Source organism: Tenrec ecaudatus, chromosome 1 (genome assembly GCF_050624435.1).
Source record: "Tenrec ecaudatus isolate mTenEca1 chromosome 1, mTenEca1.hap1, whole genome shotgun sequence".
In the NCBI taxonomy this organism is placed as follows: Eukaryota; Metazoa; Chordata; class Mammalia; order Afrosoricida; family Tenrecidae; genus Tenrec; species Tenrec ecaudatus.
The window spans coordinates 16,817,617-16,837,786 of record NC_134530.1 but is presented as its reverse complement, the minus strand read 5'-3'; the positions used below and the strand labels follow the sequence as shown (position 1 = coordinate 16,837,786).

The following is a 20,170-nucleotide window of genomic DNA, read 5'->3' as shown; positions in this document are numbered from 1 at the left end:
GGGCCATGCGTTGGTGCCCCATCCAACGCCATGGTCCCCTGACTTTTGTCCCCCTCCGGACAACTCTGCAGGGCCCCTCGTCCAGCAGTGGCGGCTGGCAGTGTGGGCCGTTCAGTCAGGCTACTCGTGATGCTGGCAGGTGCTGTCAAGTCAGTTCTGACTCACAGTGACCCTGCAGACTCCAGACTGAAGCCCCCTTCTCTCCTGCCCCATCCCCACCACCCTGGCTCCGTTCGTGCCCATTGTCGCAGCCCCTGTGCCGATCCACCTTGCAGAGGCACTCCCTCTTTAGCACAGACCCTCTGCCAAGCCTGATGCCCTTCTCCAGGCTCCAAACCCAACCCAAACCAGTTGGTTTCGGCTCACAGTGACCCCACAAGGCAGAGTAGAACAGCCCCCATGGGTTTCCAAGACTAACTCTTTATGAGAGTAGAAAGCCTCATCCTTCTCCCTCGGAAGGGCCGGGGGTTTTAACTATTGACCTTGCAATTGGCAGCCAAATACAACACCCACCCACCTCCGCCCTCCAGCCCCTGGACTCCTGATGGGGCAGGCTCTATAAGTCCAGTTCCCAGCCCTGCCACTGGCCAACATGGGCAGGTGCCTTCCCCACCTGGTGCCTGGCTTTCCTGGCCTCTAAGATAAGAGCTATAGTGGGTAAGTGGAGTCCTTAGCTCTCTTCCAAGTGCCTCACTCACACTTCCTCCCCACGGTGGCCCATGCCTTGTGACAGGAGAGAAAACCAGGACAGAGAGAGGCAAAGCAGCCCTTCTGCGGACTCACAACGCAGCCTGACTGACTTGGAGGTCAATGCTCCTGATCAATAATAATGATTCTGATTATGCTAATGTACTAATTCAGTGGGTGTTGAACAGATGCTGTAACGGAGACAAAAAACCAATCAAACAAACAACTTAGCTCCCAACACCCGGTGCACAGTGAGCACTCAATCTAGTCAATCTACGTTCATCCTAATAGGGATTAGGAACCTCGGTGGCTCGGCGTGGTTAAGCCTTGTGTGCTCACTGAAAGGTGGGCTGTTCAAACCCAGCGTAGGCTCCACAGGAGAAACACATGGCAGTCTGCATCCATAAAGATGGCAGTCTTGGAAGTCCCAGCAGGCAGGTCTCCCCCGTCTTAGAGGGTCACTGTGAGTCAGAATTGACGGGACGGCTGCAATTATAAAACTTGCTTCCGCCGCCTGAGCCCCCTGTTGCAGCCACCATGTCCATCCAGCTCCCTGGGGGCCTTCTTCTTTGTCGCTGCCCCTCCACCTCACCCAGCATGACGTCCTCCTCCAGGGACTGGTCCCTCCTGACAACATAGTGAGATGTAGATGCATCTCTTATATTGAAACATCTTGCTGCTCCGTGTTGTGTTCTATATCCCCTCTATTCTTATTGCTGTAGTAAGGGGTCTGTATGGTGCATGATCTGTAAAAGGCTGAAGAGTACTCCCCCCTCCCTGCCACCCTCCCCCCAGCCCTGTGGGCCTTCACATCTCTGCCAAACCAACGTGACTGCCCGCGAGTCAAGGCAGCCACAGGCAGTACCTAAAGACACAGACATGGCTGCGTGCCAATAAAACTTTATTTACTACAGCAGGCCCCGGGCTGTAGTTAGCCTCTGCCTGATACGTTAAGTGCCATCAAGCTGCTTCCGACCCAGAGTGGCCTTTTGCACACCAGAAGGGAGCACTGGCCGGCTGGCGCCGGGCTCACAATGCTGCCTAAGCTGGAGCCCTTTGCTGCAGCCACGGTATCGGTCTGTCTCCGTGAGGGCCTTCCTCGCCTCTGCTGCCCCTCTCCTCCACCACACATGACACCCTTGGTAGAATGGGTATCGTTACACGGCAGGAAGGGCCCTAATGCCACTGTGGTTATATGTCGGTCGGCACTTTGAAACCAGAAACCACCAGCCAATGGAGGAAGATGCGGCCATCTATTCCTGTGAAGAGTTACAGTGTCGCAAACCTACAGGGGGGGGGGGGTGGTACACTGGCCTACGGACTGGCCGTGAGTCCGAAATGACTCGATGGCAGGTGTCAGAGAGTAGCGGGGAACCCACCTGCACCCCCACTCCCTCCCATCCATCAGGTCCTCCACACGTCTCTTTGGGACTCTAGGGGCTCACACACAAGCAGCCTCTGAGTCCCCTCATTGACCTTCCTTCTGTTCCCTGCCTGCAACAAGTTTATCCCCGCCTCGGGGCCTTTGCACGTGCTGTTCCCTCTGCTGCCTGGAACACTTTCCCATGGCGCCTCCCGCACTTTCTCCGCCATTTTTTAATCAAAGGCCCCTTCTCAGTGCCTGCCCTATCTAGAATCATACACCCCCAACGTTTGCTTAGTTTCAATTTTGCCCTCCAGCACAGCCCACCCACCGCCAATCGCACTGCGGAATCCAGCTGCTGCAGAGCCAGCACCCTCTCCCAGAAACCCCATGGTTCTCCCAGGAGACCTGTGCTCCAGAAGGTATTCGCCGACTGCTTGCGAGAGAAGTAGCTCTTCAGTCCTTTTTCCGGGTCCCCCCAAGGTGGACTCAAGGTGGCACCCTTTTGGTTAGCAATCAGCGTGTCCACTGCTGACCAGTTCTGGTGAGCAGTTGGGTCCGCCAACCACACAGGGACTCCTGGCGACTCGGCATCTGACTTGTCTGTCTGTCTGCTATCTCTTCCCTTGATTGTGACCTCCAGGAAAGCAGGGTTTGCTCTTGGGCTTGCTCATGCCGGGGTGGGACAGAGCAGCACCTGTCAGGTAAAGGCCCTGACTGGGGTGTGAGTGGAATAAACGAACATCCTAGCATCCGCATCCCTTGTGTCCACTCTGAACAGCCCCTCCTCCAAGAGGAATTGTTGGTCTCAGTCAGACGGACAGGGAACTAGGGCCTGGAGAGGAGAAGGACCTGGCTCAGGTAATAGCAGGTGGGACCGGATGTGGCATTTGGGCCAGAACTGCCTCCCTCCAGAGGAAAGGAGACAACCAAACCCACAAGCCTTTGTAAGACAGCTCAAGGGAACCTTTGCTTCTCTGAGTTTACAAGGAGGGAGAGCTGACTGGTTTGGGGAAGGGACTCTGGGGTGCCTTCTGGAAGGGTGAGCTGTTGCGGCATCTTGGACCATAAGTTTACAAGCATGGTGGTGAGGAGAGAGGACCCAAGATCTCTGAGTGTGAAGAACTCACAGTCGATTGCGAAGCCAGTGTGGCTGACCGTCACTGTCATACGGTGAGACCAAAGCCACTGCCGGGAGGTGGCTTAGTTTGCTCGTCCAGTCCATTGTGCTCAGCGTCTCTCACCGTGGGGCTCAGCAACAGCTGTGGGAGCCAGATGTAAAGGAGAACCAAAGTTGACTTAGAACCGGCAGAGCCAAGTACGATGGCCCCACCCCACAAGGCTCAGGTGTTCTCTGCTTTGTTCTTGGCCATATCAGGGGATACTCACCCCCACCCCCCAAAAAAGGAAAAAAATATTTTTCAAACCTATGTATTTAATTTTTTTTTTTTACAAAACTACCTTATCACTTTCAAAGAACTCTCCACTACACTTAATACATTTGTCAAATCTGCGATTCCATTCTTGGAAACATTTATCAAACTCATCTGTTTGGATGGCTGAGAGCACCTCCCTCGGTTTTTTCTTCACCTCTTCAATGTCATCAAACCGCTCTCCTTTCGGGTTCCTCTTCATTCGAGGAAACAAAAAGAAGTCTCACCGCGTGAAGTGAGGTGAGTAAGGTGCGTGTGGCAAGAGAGGCAGGCTGTTTGGGGCCCAAAACTGGCACGCTGAGATGGCTGTGTGAGCAGGTGCGTTGTCGTGGGGGCAAAACCAGCGCCCTGTCTGCCACAAATCAGACCTCTTTTGGTCATACACTGCTACGCAATCTCTCAGAACTTCTAAGTAGAAAGCTTGATTAACTGGCCTGGTGGAATGAACTCCAAAGGCACGCGTTGACATTTTCCTCTGTTCGGGAAGTTGACAGATGTCACAATGAGGTTTGTCATCAATCGACATGTCACCTTTTTTGAAAGGAGAAAACCACGTGGACACTCGAGGTGGTTTTTTTTTCTTCTTCTTCCCAATAGTGCTGTTCTTGTAAGCTGTCTTCAACAGCACGACAGTTTGTCAGCATTTTTCTTGAGCAGGAAACAAAATTTCCCAGCCACACACCGTTCTCTCAAATCGGCCGTCACAAAAAACCAAGGGTCAAGCAAAACAGTTTTTTACTCACTGTGACCAGAGAGAAAGACCCTTCCAGGCATCGCCACTGGGTACACTAACTCAGAGTGAGTTGCTGGATGCTCGCCTAGCTGGGAAAATGTGTACTAAGAAAGCTCTGCTCCATCCAGTGCAATTCCAGTTTTGGTGGGGGGGGGGTTACCCCCTCATATGCTTAATGCCAAGAGCATGGCCTGGCATGGCGTAAGTACTCAGTTAATCCTTCCAAAACCCCAAAACCAAACTCACTTCCATCGTGTCTGTTACGACTCATGGCGACCCAGTGACAGGATAGAACTGCCCCTTCCCCGGTGAGCAATGCAGGGCAATGGTGGTGGTGAGGAGCCTGCGCCCTTGGTTCACACTGAGTCTGGGACCCATCCAGGGGTGGGATTCGAATAATCTAACCACCAGTTTGCTGCCCTAAGGGCCATTTCAGGCATTAAGAAAAAGATACACTGAGAGGTGGTTTATTGTTTGATACAGTTACTACTTAAATAAAAGAAGTAGGCAAAACTAGATGATAAGAAGCAGTTGTGGGGCTGAACGTTAAAAAAAGAGTAAGAAATGTAAAACTGTGATGTCCATATTGGGTGGCTGCCCAGCCGCTCAGCTTAGCGAGGACCCCAATTACAAGTGCCATTTTAACCACTAGTTTGCCGAACTCAACAGAACATTAGGTATCGGTTCTGCTGAGCTGGTGGGAAGCGGCTGAATCCCATGCGTGTCTGATCGTGATGCTCAGGTTTTCTCCTCTAGGAAATGTACGCTCCTTGAGCAAACGCTGACTGCATGCACATGGGGGGCGAGGCGCCAACCTAAACACAGGGAGCCGACCGGAGTTCCTCCCCTGGGGGGGGCGGCTCCCATTCTCCCCAGGGGAGATTTCCGATACACAGCAAACACAGTAGCAAGTGGGTTACATCGCATGGACTCTAGGCAAGTGTAGGGCAACAGAGAGAAAGGAAGCTGGCATGGAGGGGGGAGGGAGAGACTGGCTGTGGTATTAGACAGGGACTGTAGGGAAAGAGCGAAGGGCACGTGCAAAGGCCCTGCGGCGAGGTCAGGCTTGGCATGGTGGAGGGCCTTGTGGGGAGGGCTTGGGCTTTTGTCTTGAGTGGGTGAACAGGGAGCTCAGGAAGGTTCTGAGCAGATGAGGGGTTTGCCCCGCCTCCGGTGCTCACAGGTGCCCTCTGGAAAAAATGTTGAGTGGGCATGGGGGTGGAGGTGGGGGGCACTGTGGGGGTGTGGCAGGGAGCTGTAAACCAGAGATGAGGTGACTGCCGGTCCAGGGAGTGGGATGGGGGCTGTACCCAGATGTTGGCTATGGAGACGATGAGGAGTAAGTGATCCTGGACATAATTTTTAAGTGTTTGATATGGTAAAATGTACTCAATATAAAGTTTACCCCTTAACCATTTTAAAAAGTACAGCCCCTTGGCATGGTTAGTGGCCCGTCCTGTAATATTTTCATCACCCTACAAAGGAAACTTTCTATCCACTCGACAACTGTTATTCACCATCCCCTCCTGCCCCCGCCCCTTCAAGACCATTGAGTCGATTCTGACTCATCGCAACCCTGTAGGGCGGAGTCGATCTGCCCCTGTGGGTTTGCAAGACCGTTTATGGGAGTAGAAAGCCTCCTCTGTCTGCCCCAGAGCCACTGGTGGTTTCAAACTGCTGACCATGTAGTTAGCAGCCCCTTGTGTAACTGCTGTGCTGCCTGGGCTCCTGATCCTAGGTAAGATTTGAAGGTTAACCAGTAGGCTATCTGGATGGATAAGGGGGTGAGGGCTTAATGAAGTCACATACAAAAGGCACTCAGGTGGCACCTAAGAAGTCCTCAACACGGAAATGGCCCGGAGGAGTTGGCAATGATGCTAAGTGTTTTCCGGAAGCCTCTCCTTAGTGCTGAACTGCCCTGCCATCTATTTGGAATTCCAGGATCTCTGCATACATCCAGCCTGGGGGTGGGGTGGGGGTGGGGGGCGGGAAGCGCTGGGGGAGGAGTGATCAGAAGGTGCAAGCCAGCACCATCCGTTCTGGAACTGCATCCAACGCTGGTCTGTCTTTCCCAGAACTGAGTGAGAAAATGTCCAGGGAGGAACAATGCGGCCGCCCAGGCTTCCTGGGTCTGCTCTTATACCCACGAGTGCTTGTTGGACCTTCAGCCTGAGCCAAGAAGGTGGCTTTCAGAGGAGAAGCAGCATTCCGGTTCTCATCCTATCCCCTATCCCGGTTTCTGTTACTGTTTGCCCCTCTTTGGGAGGAGGAAAGTCCTCACCTCTTTTTTAACATCTGCAACGGGTTTTTGGTTTCTAAAGTTACGCCACCCCCCCCCCCCCCAAGTGATGTTCCCGGTGTGATTTTCTGGCTCCTCCTATCTCCCCCTCGCTGGAAATGTTATTGTTCTTTGTTCTGTCTCTTTTCCTCCATTGACATTTCTCCTCAGGGTGACCTCTGTTTTATGCTGAAGGTCGATTCTAAGAAAAAACACGTGGGCCATACAACCCTGAGTTTGAATCCCACTTCTGCCACCTTTGGTGCTATTGGACTTGAGACCTGCCGTTTAATCTTCCTGAGTGTGAGAGCCTTTCACCTTGCTCCTTAATATCTCTGGTTCGCCTTGGGGGCACAATAGGAGGTGGTCATGTGACTTGCTTTAGCCAATGAAATGTGAAGGAAATGACAGATATCCTTTCTGGGCAGAAGCTGTAAGGACCAGTATGAGATGTACTGTGCTCCCTTTTTATAAACACATAGAGACCGAGCCTCCCTCAATCCCTCGTGCTAGGTGCTTGAGAAGGTGGTCTGGAACATCGCCCCCATCCCACCTGCCATAGGTACATGGTATGAGCAGGAAAACAGACCTCTGATGGTTTCCGCTACTGAGATCCGGGATGTGTCTTGTTACTGCCGCAGGCCCTAGGTGCACCCGACCACAGAACTTCGTCAGTGGTGTAATAGGCTGATATCAAAGTGCAAAGTTTGGGTGATGATTAGATAAAGTCACATGCGCACACATTTCAGATGAATAAACATGACCTCCCTCCTGCCTTCTTACCCTAGGAATTCTTCTTTCTTTCTTTTTAATCTCAAAAAAGAATTGTTTGACTCTCTTAGAGGCCATTACTGGTTTTTAAACCCTGGGGCACTGATTCCGTCACCCCCAACCTCCTTCTCCCTTCGACCTTTATTCTTTGCTTCCCTGGCCACTTAGTCTCTGCCGATGCGGGAAGCCATCCTTAATCTCCTTCCGTTTTAACTCCTGCCTTCTTCATCTCCCTTTCTCCACCTCCTCGCGCCCCCTGGGTCCTACCCTCACGCACCCGGCCAGGCAGCTAGTAATGCTCAGGTCCCGGAACCTGCAGTGTCGCTCTGCTGTGATCTTCAGTTTCTTGTTTGCTTCACTCCACTGGGAATTGGTCGGAGTAGCAAATTAACAAATGGTTCCGCAGAGCCTGGGTCTAGAAGGCATTTCCCTTTGCTCACCTAAGCGGGATCCTGGAGCAGTTGAAAATACCCTGTCCCCTGCTGTAAACCTTTCTGTGTAGTTGGGGTCAGTGAAGACCCAGGCAGATCTTGGCCGAGGCTCCTTGATGTTCTGACTGCACTGGGTGTTGTCATGTTGATTAAGCTCCCGGGACCGCTGCCAGCAGCCTCTAGGATTCAATCGATAGGGTTTGCAAAACTCAGAGGTTCTTGTGGAGGCACAGAGCATGTTGGTTTATTATTATTATTTTTATTTTAATGATCAGGCTTCAAGGCGAATCTTCGCAGATGGTAAGGCCAGGAAAGGGAAAGGCGGGTAGACCCAAATATTTGTGGGACGGGGGTTGCTAAAGGGGGTGTCAGAAATTCATTGGGGGCTTGAGGCATTCTGGGAACTCTCAACTTGGCTTGCAAAGCAACCACTGGGAGAGTCGGGAGAGACGGAGGAAGATGCAGAAAAGAGGCCCTGGAGGTGTAAAGGGGAAGGAAGTAGATGTCGAGTCACGCTTTCATTCAGCAGACATTCGCTGGGTCCTGCCATGTGCCCAGCACCGGGATGTGGCTGAGCAGATAAATGTGTGTTTCCGGCTCCTCATGGAACTTGTAGTAGGAGGGGAAGACGTTAAATAGAGAATCCAACAAATACAGGCATGCTCACTGTTTGCAATAAGGACCCCACACACACACACACACAAAACAACAACAACAAAAAACAAACTCACTGCCATCCAGTTGATGTCAGCTCATCGTGATTCCACAGGACAAGGTAGAACTGGCTCTGTGAGTGTCTGACTGTAGCTCTTTACAGGAGTAGAAGGTCCTACTTCTTTCCCTCGGAGTGACTGGTGGTTTCAAACTGCCAACCTTGCAGTTAGGGGCCCAACGAGTAACCCTATGCCGAAGAAAACAAGCGAGGTCCTTTGGTTGGAGAATCACTAGGGAGGCAGAAGTGCCAGGGAAGTGAAGCCTTGAAGGTTAAGAAGCACAGAGCTGTGAGCAGAGTAGGAAAGAGGGGGAGAGAGTCTCAGGCAGGGGAAACAGCAGGTGCAAAGCCCCCCAGGTAGGAGTGTGTGTGTGTGTGTGTGTGTGCGTGTGCGCACACGTGCGCGCGCACACACACACGCCAGCTCGCTCACTCGTGTGTGCACCTTTGGTAAAGCTATGAGACCCAACTCCATAGATCTCGAGGGGAGAGTTGGGCAGCACCCATGAGAATGCCAAGTGTCCATCCTCTCTGACCCAGAACCCACACATGTAGACATTTATCCTGCAGGATGTTCTCACAAGTGCACCAAGGGTATGGTCAGAGTCCTGCCTGTAATGGAGACAAACCGGGCATATTGGGGGGAATGGTTGCACAACAGCTGGTGCACCCTCTTACTGGCAGCCTGTGCGGGAAGGGGCAAGCTTGCTGCTCTGCCTGCATGGGGAAAAGTGCCCAGGGTGGGAAGGAGCCCAGCCAGCCTCAGAGCATGTGCATTCACACCCCAGTTATGTAAAGACTATGTGGTTGTGCATGTTTGTTTTCATTTAGTCATTAATATTCACTGAGCACCAGCTATGTGTCAGGCGCTGTCCAAGGTGCTGGGGACCCAGCCAGGAACTTGCTCTCAGAAAAGAAAACTGGCTGCCATCCTGTTCCTCCTGACTCACAGAGACCCTATGGGACAGGGCAGAACTGCCCCGGGGGGTTTCCAAGATGATAACTGTTTACGGGACTAGAAATCCTCGTCTTTCTCCCGAGGAATGGCTGGTGGTTTCGAACCGCTGACCTTGTGGTTAGCAGCCAAACATGTGACAAATGGGCCAGTCAGGAGCAAGCCAGACAATCCCCTGGACTAATGGGTCTGGCGTTGTCATGAGAAGGACACACAAGAGGTAAACAGATCAAATATATGGTTTGTTCCAGGTGATGAGCATGCTAGAAATCAAAGGGCATGAACAAGCGGGGAGGATGGAGGTGTTGGGGAGTTTGGGTATGGCAGTCGAGGGGAGTTCACCCGAAGAAGACAGGGGAAGGTGCCTGAGGTAAGGACAGCCCAGGAAAGGTGAGCAGCCAATGCAAAGAACGCACAGGGGACTCTCTGAAAGGTAAGGACCACATTTAGCGTGGCGATGGTTAGCTAGCATCAAGTCAACCACCCGCTGATGATGACCACATACACAACTGAGCAAAACACTGCCCACCTGCGCCAAGCCCAAGACCAGCTGTGAGTGGAACCACGGCGTCCCTGGTGTTGTCACTGGCTGGTTTTCTAACTTAGATCCCCGGGCCTTTCTTCCTAGTCTGTGTGAGTCTAGAAGCTCCCACAAAGCTTGCTCAGCACCATAGAAACACATGAACCTCCGCGGACAGGCAGGGATGACTGCATTTGAAGTGTGCTGGCTGGGAATATCGAGGTCAGGTCTCTGCAGTAATTTTTTCTGGCAGTGAAACTGGTGTGGGGTTGAGTGGAGTAAGGGCTTTTCACTTGCTACATTAAGTCATATAAAAGTCTAAAAGGGCAACAAACTTATCTCCCCTTTATCTCAAACGTGCTGCCGCTGAGTGTTTTCTGAATCCTCCAGGAGTTCCCGAGACTACAATGCCTCATGGGAATCGAAAGCTTCATCTGTCTCTCATGGAGCTGTCTGGTGGTTCCAAACTTCAGACCTTGCGGTTGGCAGCCCAACACATAACCACTACACCACCACCACCTTCCATTTATAGTCAGAACAATTTGTTGTTGTGTGAAAGAGGGCCTTGGGGGGGGTGGTGTCCACACGTCAGAGCCTAGGGGAAACAGGAGCCAGATGTGAGCAGAAGCATCTGATGGGGTTCCTGAGAAGTCATTTTTGGGGGAGAGGCAGAAGCAGAACCAATCTGGGTGTTTGCAAAATCCTCTTTGAGCCAGATACTCCGGGAGTGGGGCACACATGGGCCCTGCACTCTCTGTTTGGAAACATCACCCACTTGGGAAGGGCACTCACCAGGAGGAGGGTGGTAACCTGGGAATGGGAGCCCTCCAGCAAACAGAAGGGACTGAGCCATGCCTGGCTGGAGTGGGCTGAGTTGGCTCTCCCAAAAAGATATGTTTAAGTTCCAATCCTTTGTCAGCGTGACCTGTGAAAGCCTCATTTGGAAACAAGGTCTTTGTAGGTGTCCTCATATTAAGGATCTTAAGACAAGACCCTCTTGGGTTTAGGGTGGGCCCTAAGTACCATGGCTGGTGTCTTCTTAGAGGAAAGGAGTGGGAAATACGGGGTACAGAGCCACAGGGTAGATTCCATGTGAAGACGCAGGCAGATCCGAGTGATGCAGTCCCAAGCCAAGGAAGGCCAGGTCCCAACAGCCAGGGGGAAATTCTCCCCTAGAATTTTCAGAGAGTGGGTAGCCCTTGATTTCTGACTTCTGGCCTCCAGGGCTGTGAGAGCACCCGTTGTTGTTACTTTGAGCCACCCTGTTTGTGGCAAGTTGTTACAACAGCCCGGGGAAGTCAGTACAACGGGGAAGAAAAGACGCAGCCAGCAGGCTCAACGAAAGAGCAGCAATAATATTAAATACATAGGAACTCGACCAGAATGCTTCCTTCCTCTCGACACATCACCAGGAAAGACCGCTTGTGAGGCAGGACATCTTTGGTGAGATAAGTAGACACAAGGGCCATGATACTGGATTCACACGTACCGAGGATTGTGATACGGCCGCAGGGTTGGGCCGCCCTTCGTTCTGTTATGCATCCGCTCTCCGTGAGTCAGAGTCGACTTGACAGCAATGAACAGCAACAATAGCAAACAGACAGGAAAGCTTGCATTGCGTACTTGCAAGGAGGTCAGCCCCATCCTGAGCTTTCATCCACGAATGACGCTCCCTCAGCATCACACTAACCCCCCCAAACCAAACCCCCCTGCCGTGAGTCAATTCCAACTCATAGCTATCCTAGATAGGGGTTTCAAGGCTCTTATGGGACCAGACAGCCTCCTCTTTTCCCCCAGAGAGCAGCTTTGGGGTTTGAACTGCTGACCTTGTGGTTAGCAGCCCAGTGCATACGTGAGGTTCCTGCAGTAGCCAGAGCAACTACTGACTACATGCTGAGCCTAGCTCTCCACGTGCTGTGTGCACTCACGGTTCATTCCCGACGCCCCTTAAAGGTAGATGGCCTCCTCATGCTACATGGGAGTCAACCGAGGCTGGAAGAATGAACCTTTCCAGTCCGGAGTGCAAGCTGGGGGAGCCCCACCTGGCTCCACCCACTTTCAGCTCCTCTCCTCTGCTACGTGTAGTACACATGTTTTTAGTGTTTCTTAGCAGAAGCTTGGTGTACCTGCCCTGGGCAGATTTCCCTTTTAAGTATCAAAGCGTTGGGAACTCTTGGCTAATACGGAAGTGGAGGGGCAGAGGGGGAGAGGAACCCATTTGCTGTTGGGTTTTAAAACATCTTTTCATTGAGTTTTCCTGCTGACATAATGAATGTCCCCTCCTTACCTTCCTCCACCACGGATGTGAAATGCACGTCTTCAGAAATGTCTCAAAACCCAGACAACCAACTCACTGCCGTCCAGTCCACGCTGTCTCATAGCAACCCCAGGGGGTTTCCGAGATTGTTACTCTTCACCAGAGAGCCCGGGCTTTCTCCCGAGAAGCTGCTGGTGATTTTTGAACTGCCAACCATGAGGATCGCAACCCAACGTAACCACTACACCACCAGCAATGCTGTGTTAATACTTAGCCCTGAGCTCGCTTGCCCTGGCGGAACCGTGCCATGGCTGAGAATGACCCTAGCGCCGCGTGTCGCTGGCCTTGGTGCTGAAAACGTCCCGGCAGCACCGAGGTTGCTCTTTGTTAGCGCACCAAGGCTGTTCAGCAGGCGGGGAGTTCTTTTTTGAGGTTTGACTGTGGCTGCTACTGTGTAACAAAGCTTCAAAGCCCGTGGGTAAGCATCAGAGGCTCACTGGATTATTGGCCGTTGAAATCTATTTGGGATGGGTGTTGTAGGAGGATTACACTTGGGGGGCGAGGAGGCGGGGAGCATGGACGAACACACCTCCGCTGATCATCAACTAATTGAAGTGTGGCCATTGGTTAGGGGTGGAGCTAGCACTCGTCCGTTTGGTCCAACCCACATGAGTAAGACCCCAGATGTCGCCAGACCCCAAGTTTTAGATCATCTGGTTTGACATGCTCTCCCGCAGCACTGCCAGAGTTTCCCTTGGACCATCGGCAGTTGGTCCAGCCCCTCTGAGCCTTCACTTCCCCTCTCTGGAACCTGGGGGCTGGGAACAACTGCTGGGAAGATGAAACGGAACCAGGGCACATCAAGTGCTTAGCACGGTGCCTGCTCAAGGACTCCCTTTGGATTGCCAAAGTCAACCCAGAGCACTTGTTCAGCAGAGCATGGAATCTATGCCCCAGACCCATAGATCGAGAACCCTAGCACCCCACCGGGTCCCTGACGATGGTGAGGAGCGCGTAATGAGGTTGAAAATAAGGTCTGTTGGGCTCGTCCCCACCCCCACGCCCCTGACACGTTCGACTGCTCCGTTGACTCACTGTAGGTCTCGGTTGACTCAGAACACTCCCATCAGGCAGCCCTGGAGTGGGGCAAGGTCGGGGCGAGTTAACAAAGCAGATTTGATTTTTCACACCAACCGCAGGAGGGTGGGAATGAGGTGGGGCTTGGGGGGCAGCAGTGGAGTCGGGTGGGGGGGGGCACAGCATAAAGAAAGAGCTCTTGAATCCTCTGCAGGGTCCCGTTAAAGGGCTGGAACCACCAGCCATGCCCACTTGGCAAATTGATTTTAACTTCCCTCTTGGGAAAAGCAAGCTCCCATTAGCAGATGCAGTCCATCTCCCCTCCCCCTGCTCCATCTCACCCTCCCCCATCCCCCACCAAGAAGCGCTTGGATATCTCCAGTGTCACACCAGCCCCTCTCTGGGACCTCAGCACTGACCGGCTATATATCGATCAGCCTGGTTGGGGGTGGGGAGGTGGAGGATAAGAAAGCTTTGTGAGTCTGCACCCGCGACAGACAGGACGGCCCACGCTGCTGACTTTCCTGAGCCCTTTCTGAAGCAGGCCATGCAGCAATCTCTCCTTTCACTCCCCACCCCCACCCCCTCCGGCTTGGCCTCCTCCCTGGCTGATTATTCTGGATCCCGCTGACACAGGTGCTTTCTCCCTGCACCAATCGGCGAGCAGCGAGGCAAGGCTCCCAGAGCAGAGGCATTGCTCACCACAGCTGGGAGCTAGAACCTAGGCTTGCTAAATCGGGAAGAGCAGGGTGCGGCTGAGAAAAGCTGAGACAGTCTCGGGCCTCAGGCCACACCACCCAGTGTGACCTTTGACTTTTGCCGCCAGTGAGGCCTTCTCCCCCCATACCCCCCCATCCCCACCATGCCAGGAACTCAGTGTCCCTCCTGGCTGCTCCCTGGCCACATTGGTGCCTATTTCAAGAGTCGGATTGTGCCCTTCACCTTCCCCCTATGCTCCATGGAGACCTGGCATGGGATGAAGTGGGGGTAGGGGTGGAGGTGGGTGGTGTAATACAGAAAGCAGGGATCACCACCCACCCTCCCTCCTTCTCTCCTTCCCTTCCTCTTTCCCTCTCATCCTTCCATATTTATGGCATATCCATACTGTACTGCCTAGTTGCATAGCGGCTACATGTCCGGCTGATAACTACAAAGTAAGCCGTTCAAAACCACCAGCCACTCCTTGGGGGAAAGATGAGGCTTTCTACTCCCTGTCCACCCTGTCCTGTTGGATCACCATAAGTCAGAACTGACTGGACGGCAGTGAGCTTGGTTGCTTTCCCGCAGGTGCCGAGGACAAAGCCGTGAACAAAGTAGACAGAAATCCTGCTGGCATGGAGCTGACAGTCTGGCAGGGGAGGGAAACAAGATGAAGAGGGGAAACCTGGCCTAGGTGTGGTTGGGGAGAAGAGCTGGGGCGTGGAGAATGAGGCAGGGAAGGGGGGGAGGGCTTGGGCGTGTCCAGGGGTTGCCTAAAGGAGATGCAGGAAGGAATCGTGGATGTCTTGAGAGGAGGTGTCACAGGCAGCAGCAACCTTCCGTGCAAAGGCCCTGAGGCACGAGCAGCTTAGTGTAACTGGAGCAGCAGGCATGCTAGAGATAGAAGAGAAGTGGGCAGGGAGGAGTGGGGAGACAGGTCATGGGAGGCCTTGGGGTCTGTGATGAGGACTGGGGCTTTTCCTGTACGGGAGGTGGGAGGGCTGGGCAAGCCTTCAACTGCGTCTCATGCACAGTGCTGGGATTTTCCTTTCCCATTCCAGCTCTGTTCGTTTCAGTAAGAGCCTGCATTTCTGACCAGTAACCCCTAGGTGTTCTCAGGCAGACCCCACCAACAACAACCTCTTCCCAGTTGTCGCCCCCTCCCAGACAGATTCCAGGCAATTCCTGTGCTCAGCAGCCACCACGTCCAGCCCCCCCACCCCCACCCTTGCATCGAGCTAAGAACAGATTATGACTCAGCAAGTCCAGGGGGGCTTGAGACTCTGCATTTATAACAGGTGCTATCTGCAGACCACATTTTGCATCCTAAGGGTGCAAGGTTCACGTTGCATGCAGATTCTCATCCGGGGTTTTGCAGGGGCCTATGGAGGAACTCCTGGGTGGCACACATGGTTAAGCACTGGAACTACGTACGCATCAAAAGGCTGGCAGTTCAAACCCACCCAGAACACCTCAGAAGAGAACCCTGGAGATCCACTTCCTCCCTAAAACCTGGGGGTCACCATTAATCAGATTCGACTCCCAGAAACTTGTGTGTTTTGGTGTGGGGGTCGGAGGGAATGGCATTTGGTAACAAGCCAGGCCTCTGGGTCTCAATGCCAGGTGACGGTGACGGTAACGCCGCCCAGAGCATTGCTGCGCGCTCGGGACCTTCAGGGCCGCTTCCGGGAACCTTCCGCGGAGCTGAGGCAGGAAAAGTCACTTCGCAGCGTTCCGGGAGCAGGAGGCCAGGGGCGGGTCCAGTGTGTTGTGGCTCCGGGCGGCCGCCAGGCCAGGCCGGCGGGGAGGGAAGGAGAGCTCGCTCGCTGCCAAGCGAGGCTTCAGCAGCTCGGCGAGGAGCGGCCAGGGCGCGCTGCTCCCTGTGTACAAATATTGTCTGCTGTTTTCCGGGCGGCAGGGCGAGGCCAAGCGCAGCGATCGGGCAGCGCCGCCCAGCTTTGTTCTCCATGCTTCTAATGACTGTCAGCTCCAGGCAGGAGGCCAATCAGGGGCGCGGCGGCCGGGCTGGCTGGTGTCGCTTCCAAAATTGCCGCGGGTCTCGCCGTTCGAGGCGCATGCGGCTGGGGCGCAGCTGCTTTCCGCTGGCGGCAGTGCCGGGCTGCCGGCTGCAAAGAAGACCTGGCTTTCCGGGTCAGCTTGCGCGCCCGGATTTTCCGTTTCAGCCACCTGGAAAGTGGGCTGTGTGTGGCCTCCAACTCCAGCCTGTAGGGAGAAGAAAAGGAAGAAAGAAGCAGGGGCGGGGGCGTAGGGGGGGATTAGAACCAGTGGCCACTGAGTCATGGCGTCCCTTCTGTGCCAGCAGAATTTGGCTCAGCAGGGTTTGGATGACGGTTTGGGGATTTGTTTGTTTTACCGGCAGCCCTTTCTTCTGAGTAGACTAGAACTTCCAAGCAAGCTCATCGGTCCTTGGTGCCTCCGGAGGACACCTCAGCCTTTGAGAGTCGGGGTCCAAAATGCCAGGCCTACTCGAACGACCTGCCTGGTTCGATAAAACCAAAACCAGGCGCACTGCCATAGAGTCCCTTTGGGGCTCCTAGCGACCCTAGAGGCAGGGGTAGAACTGCTCTGTGGGTTCAGGACTCTGTAACGCTTTACTGGAGTAGAAAGCTTAGTCTTTCTCCCCGGGAGCTGCTGGTGGTTTCCAACAGCTAAGCTAGCGGTTGGTCAGCATCCCAACTCCTAACCCCTGTAAACAAGAGTCGCACACCCTGGGGCCCTGTCCCTCTGGCTCCTGCTCTCCAAGTAACGTCCCAAAGGGCCCTCCATGCAGCATGGCAACGGGGATGCTTTCCTTTGCATGACAGAAGAACATTCCTTCATCCGCATTTGCCACATTTGGGTTTGTCCATTCGTCTTGGTGGACACAGGGCTGGTTGCCAGTCATTGGTGACTGTGAGTAGCTCAGTTATGAACGTGCCTGTTCAGGTGTTTTGCATGAACATTTGTTTTCCATTCTCGTGGGTTACATGCCTAGGGGAGGGATTGCTAGATCCATGGCCGGCAGCTCCGAGGGAGCAAGACTGGGCTTTCTACTCCCGTCTCGGAACCCCGCAGGGGGGTCGCTCTGAGTCAGCAGTGAACTGATGGCAGAGTTTGGTTTTACATTAGAGTTCTAGGAGCCCTGGTGGTGTAGTGATTATGTGTTGGGCTACTAACTGCAAGGTCAGCAGTTCAAGACCACCAGCCCTCCCGCCGGACAAAGATGAGACTTTCTACTCCCATAAAGAGTCGCAGCCCTGGAAACCCCCAGGGGCAGGGCCACCCACGTAGGGTCACTGTGAGATGGCATCAACTCGATGGCAGTGTGTCTGAATGGATGATCATTCTAGGTTTCGGGGCTCTACCCTCACCAGCACTACTCCATGGCTCTGGTCCTTCCGCATCCTCCCCAATGTCCTTTTCTGCTGCTGATTTTGTTATCATGATGATGGTCATCCAGTAGGTGTGCAAGGTCCCTGGGTAGTAAGAGTAGATGCAATGGATGACTAACGTAAAGGTTGGCCGTTTGAGCCCACCCAGTGGCATCACAGAAGATTTCCCCGGGGTCAGCATTCCCCAAAGCTTGCAGCCAAGACACCCGCACGGAGCCCAGTGTTATCTGCCACGCAGGGGCTTCCGGAATGAGTCGGGGTTTTCACTGTGGGTTTGGCTCGCATTGCAATGCTGACGAGAGGCATGCAGTGTCTCTTCCGGTGCCGGGGGACCATCCTGTGCATCTTTGAAGAGGTGTCTACTCAAGTCTTTTGCCCGTTTTCCGATTGGTTTGCTTGTCTTTGCTGTTGAAGCGCCAGAGCCCCAGACCGTTCCAGGTTCGGCCCTTCTCGGATACTGGCACTTCATCTGTGAGCCCCTTTCCCGTGCTGTAGGTTACGGTTGGGGGTTCTTGACCCTGCCCTTGGATGCCCAAAGTCTGTGGATTTGCATGGCGTCCAGTTCATCTGTGCGTTCCCCTCTTGTTGCGGGAGCCCGGTGTGGTGTCACCGCTGTCTCTTTTCTTGCAAGCCCCACCCCCTTCCCTGTGTTGACTCCCTGGGGCTCAGCCCCTTCGCGTGGACTCAGTATAATGCCCTGTGCTTCTCGACAAGGGCAGGGGCTTTTGTCCCGTCTGCCCTCAGCTCTCTTCCCAGTGCGCTTCAACACAGCTTGGCATGCAGGAGGCGCTGACTTAATGTTTGTTCCATGAACGTTGGTGGTGAGATGGAGGAAGACTGTCCACCGTTTCCTTCAAAAGTCACCTGCCCCAGGTTTGGGACCCGAAAGAATTCATTCCACATAGGATAACTGTACCTGGTGTGGGGGGTGGGGAGGAGGGAAGAGGGGGAGGAACGTCTTGGCGAGGGTCTCAGAAGGGCTTGAACCAGTAGGGCAGACACATCTCTGAATACCCCTTCCCCTTTCTGTTCATGAAGCCGAACGTTTTTCCTTAACTCCTGGATACTCCCTTTGAATATATGATCTTAGCCACCATCATAGCAAACTGCATCGTCCTGGCTCTGGAGCAGCACCTGCCTGATGACGACAAGACCCCCATGTCGGAACGACTGGTGAGTGGCACCTCTGGGGGTGGAGGGGATCTCTGCTGGCCTGAGGAGAGATGGGGGGAGGAAAGCCAGGGCCAGAGGGCACTCTTGGGCTTGAGATCCAGATCGTACACCCCCCCCCACACACACACACAAAGTTTCATGACCACCCATCATGTGGAGAGCAAGAGCTGTCCTCGTGGGACATCCCCCACGCCCAACACCCAGCAGGGAAGAGATGAGTGACAGGCGGTGACTTTGTCCATGAAGACATCACAGTTAAAACAGAATGCTTGTGAAGGGTTTGTGAAAGGGACAGAGAACTGTATGTGCCCCCCCCTGACCCCCTTCCACTGTGAACCCCTAGTCAGATCCAGCAGTGATCAGGATGCAGCTACCTCCGCTTTCTCCACCCGCCCCCACTCCCCAAGACACACACACACATACACACACACAGAGGCAAGCTCACCTCCACACACTTGAGTCTGCATGATCACGTCAGAGGACCGATGTCTTCCTCCTTAATCACTGGGTTGATGCCGGCTCCTTGGAAATGCCCGAGACTCCGCCTGGGATCAGACGTCCACGAGGTATCTCACACATGTCTATTTCCCTTGGGTGTGTTCGAACCAGGATCGTCTAAGCACACCTGACCCACTTTGGTGGTTATATCACTTAAGACTCTTAATCTACAGCAGGATTTCCCCTCCTGCCACAGACCTGTGGTCAGAACAAGACCTGCTGCCCCAAGGAAGAGCTCGTGTTCCCACACATGACTGCTGCTTCCTTGACACGCCCTGGAGCTTGGTCCTGTCTCCCCTGAGACTCCAGGACGTGGGTGTCACAGCTCTGGGAGACACTCGAGCCTATTGCTCACTCAGCGGAACGCTGACCTAGTTGCTGCCCAGCCAGCTCTGGCCCACGGCAGCTCTACAGGTCAGAACCATGCTCCGCGTGGCTTCCAGTGGCTGGCTTTGGGGAAGTAGATCTTCAGGCCTTTCTTCTGAGGCACCTCTGAAGGATCTCAAATGGCCAACTGCTTTGCACTTCCCAGGGGTTCAGGAGAATCTTACCTGTTCTAGGAACATTCACCAAGATCCTCTGGATACCTCTTCCCAGCCATCCCCAACTCCCTGCTTTAAAAAACCTGGTTTATTCTGTTGGCCCCTGTGAGTAGGGAGACTGGTCTCCATTCTGTTGCTTCTTCATAACCAGCTGTAAGGGCTCAGTTTGGGGGAGGAGAGATGTGAGAAATTGCTCGTTCCTAACGGATGTGCACCAAATATTAGTGGTCTCAAGAGTCTAGCATAGTGGTTAGGTGTTGGGCTGCCAACCCCAAGGTCAACTGTTTGAAACTCCCACATGCTCCACAAGAGGAAAATAAGGCTTTTGCTGTCTTTACGTCCATAAGGAGTTACAGTCTCAGAAACCCACGGGGATTGCTCTATCCCATTCGGCAAGGTGGTTAGCGGTTGGCATCAACTGGATGCCTATGAGTTCGGGTTTTCTTTTAGAGTTTTCATGTCCTAAAAGCCAGTGGTTCTCAACCTTCCTAAGGCTGAGACCCTTTCAGAAAATTCCTCTTGTGGTCGTGACCCCCGAACTAAAATAAAATTATTTTCATTGCTACTTCATCACTGTCATTTTGCTACTGTTATGAATCAGGTGTCCCCTGTGAAAGGGTCATTCGACACCCCCCCCCAAGGGGTCATG

The 20,170-nt window shown here is 53.6% G+C and overlaps 1 protein-coding gene across 6 annotated transcripts in view; it reads left to right on the top strand.

Moving 5' to 3' along the window:
• The window catches only part of CACNA1A (calcium voltage-gated channel subunit alpha1 A), a 249,717-nt gene that overhangs the window by 26,445 nt on the left and 203,102 nt on the right, over nt 1-20,170 (top strand). For all 6 annotated transcript variants that reach the window (XM_075547950.1, XM_075547959.1, XM_075547940.1 and 3 more), the window contains exon 2: nt 18,376-18,481. In XM_075547950.1, coding sequence (XP_075404065.1) covers nt 18,376-18,481 — 106 coding nt within the window. The remainder of the gene's footprint in view (nt 1-18,375; nt 18,482-20,170) is intronic.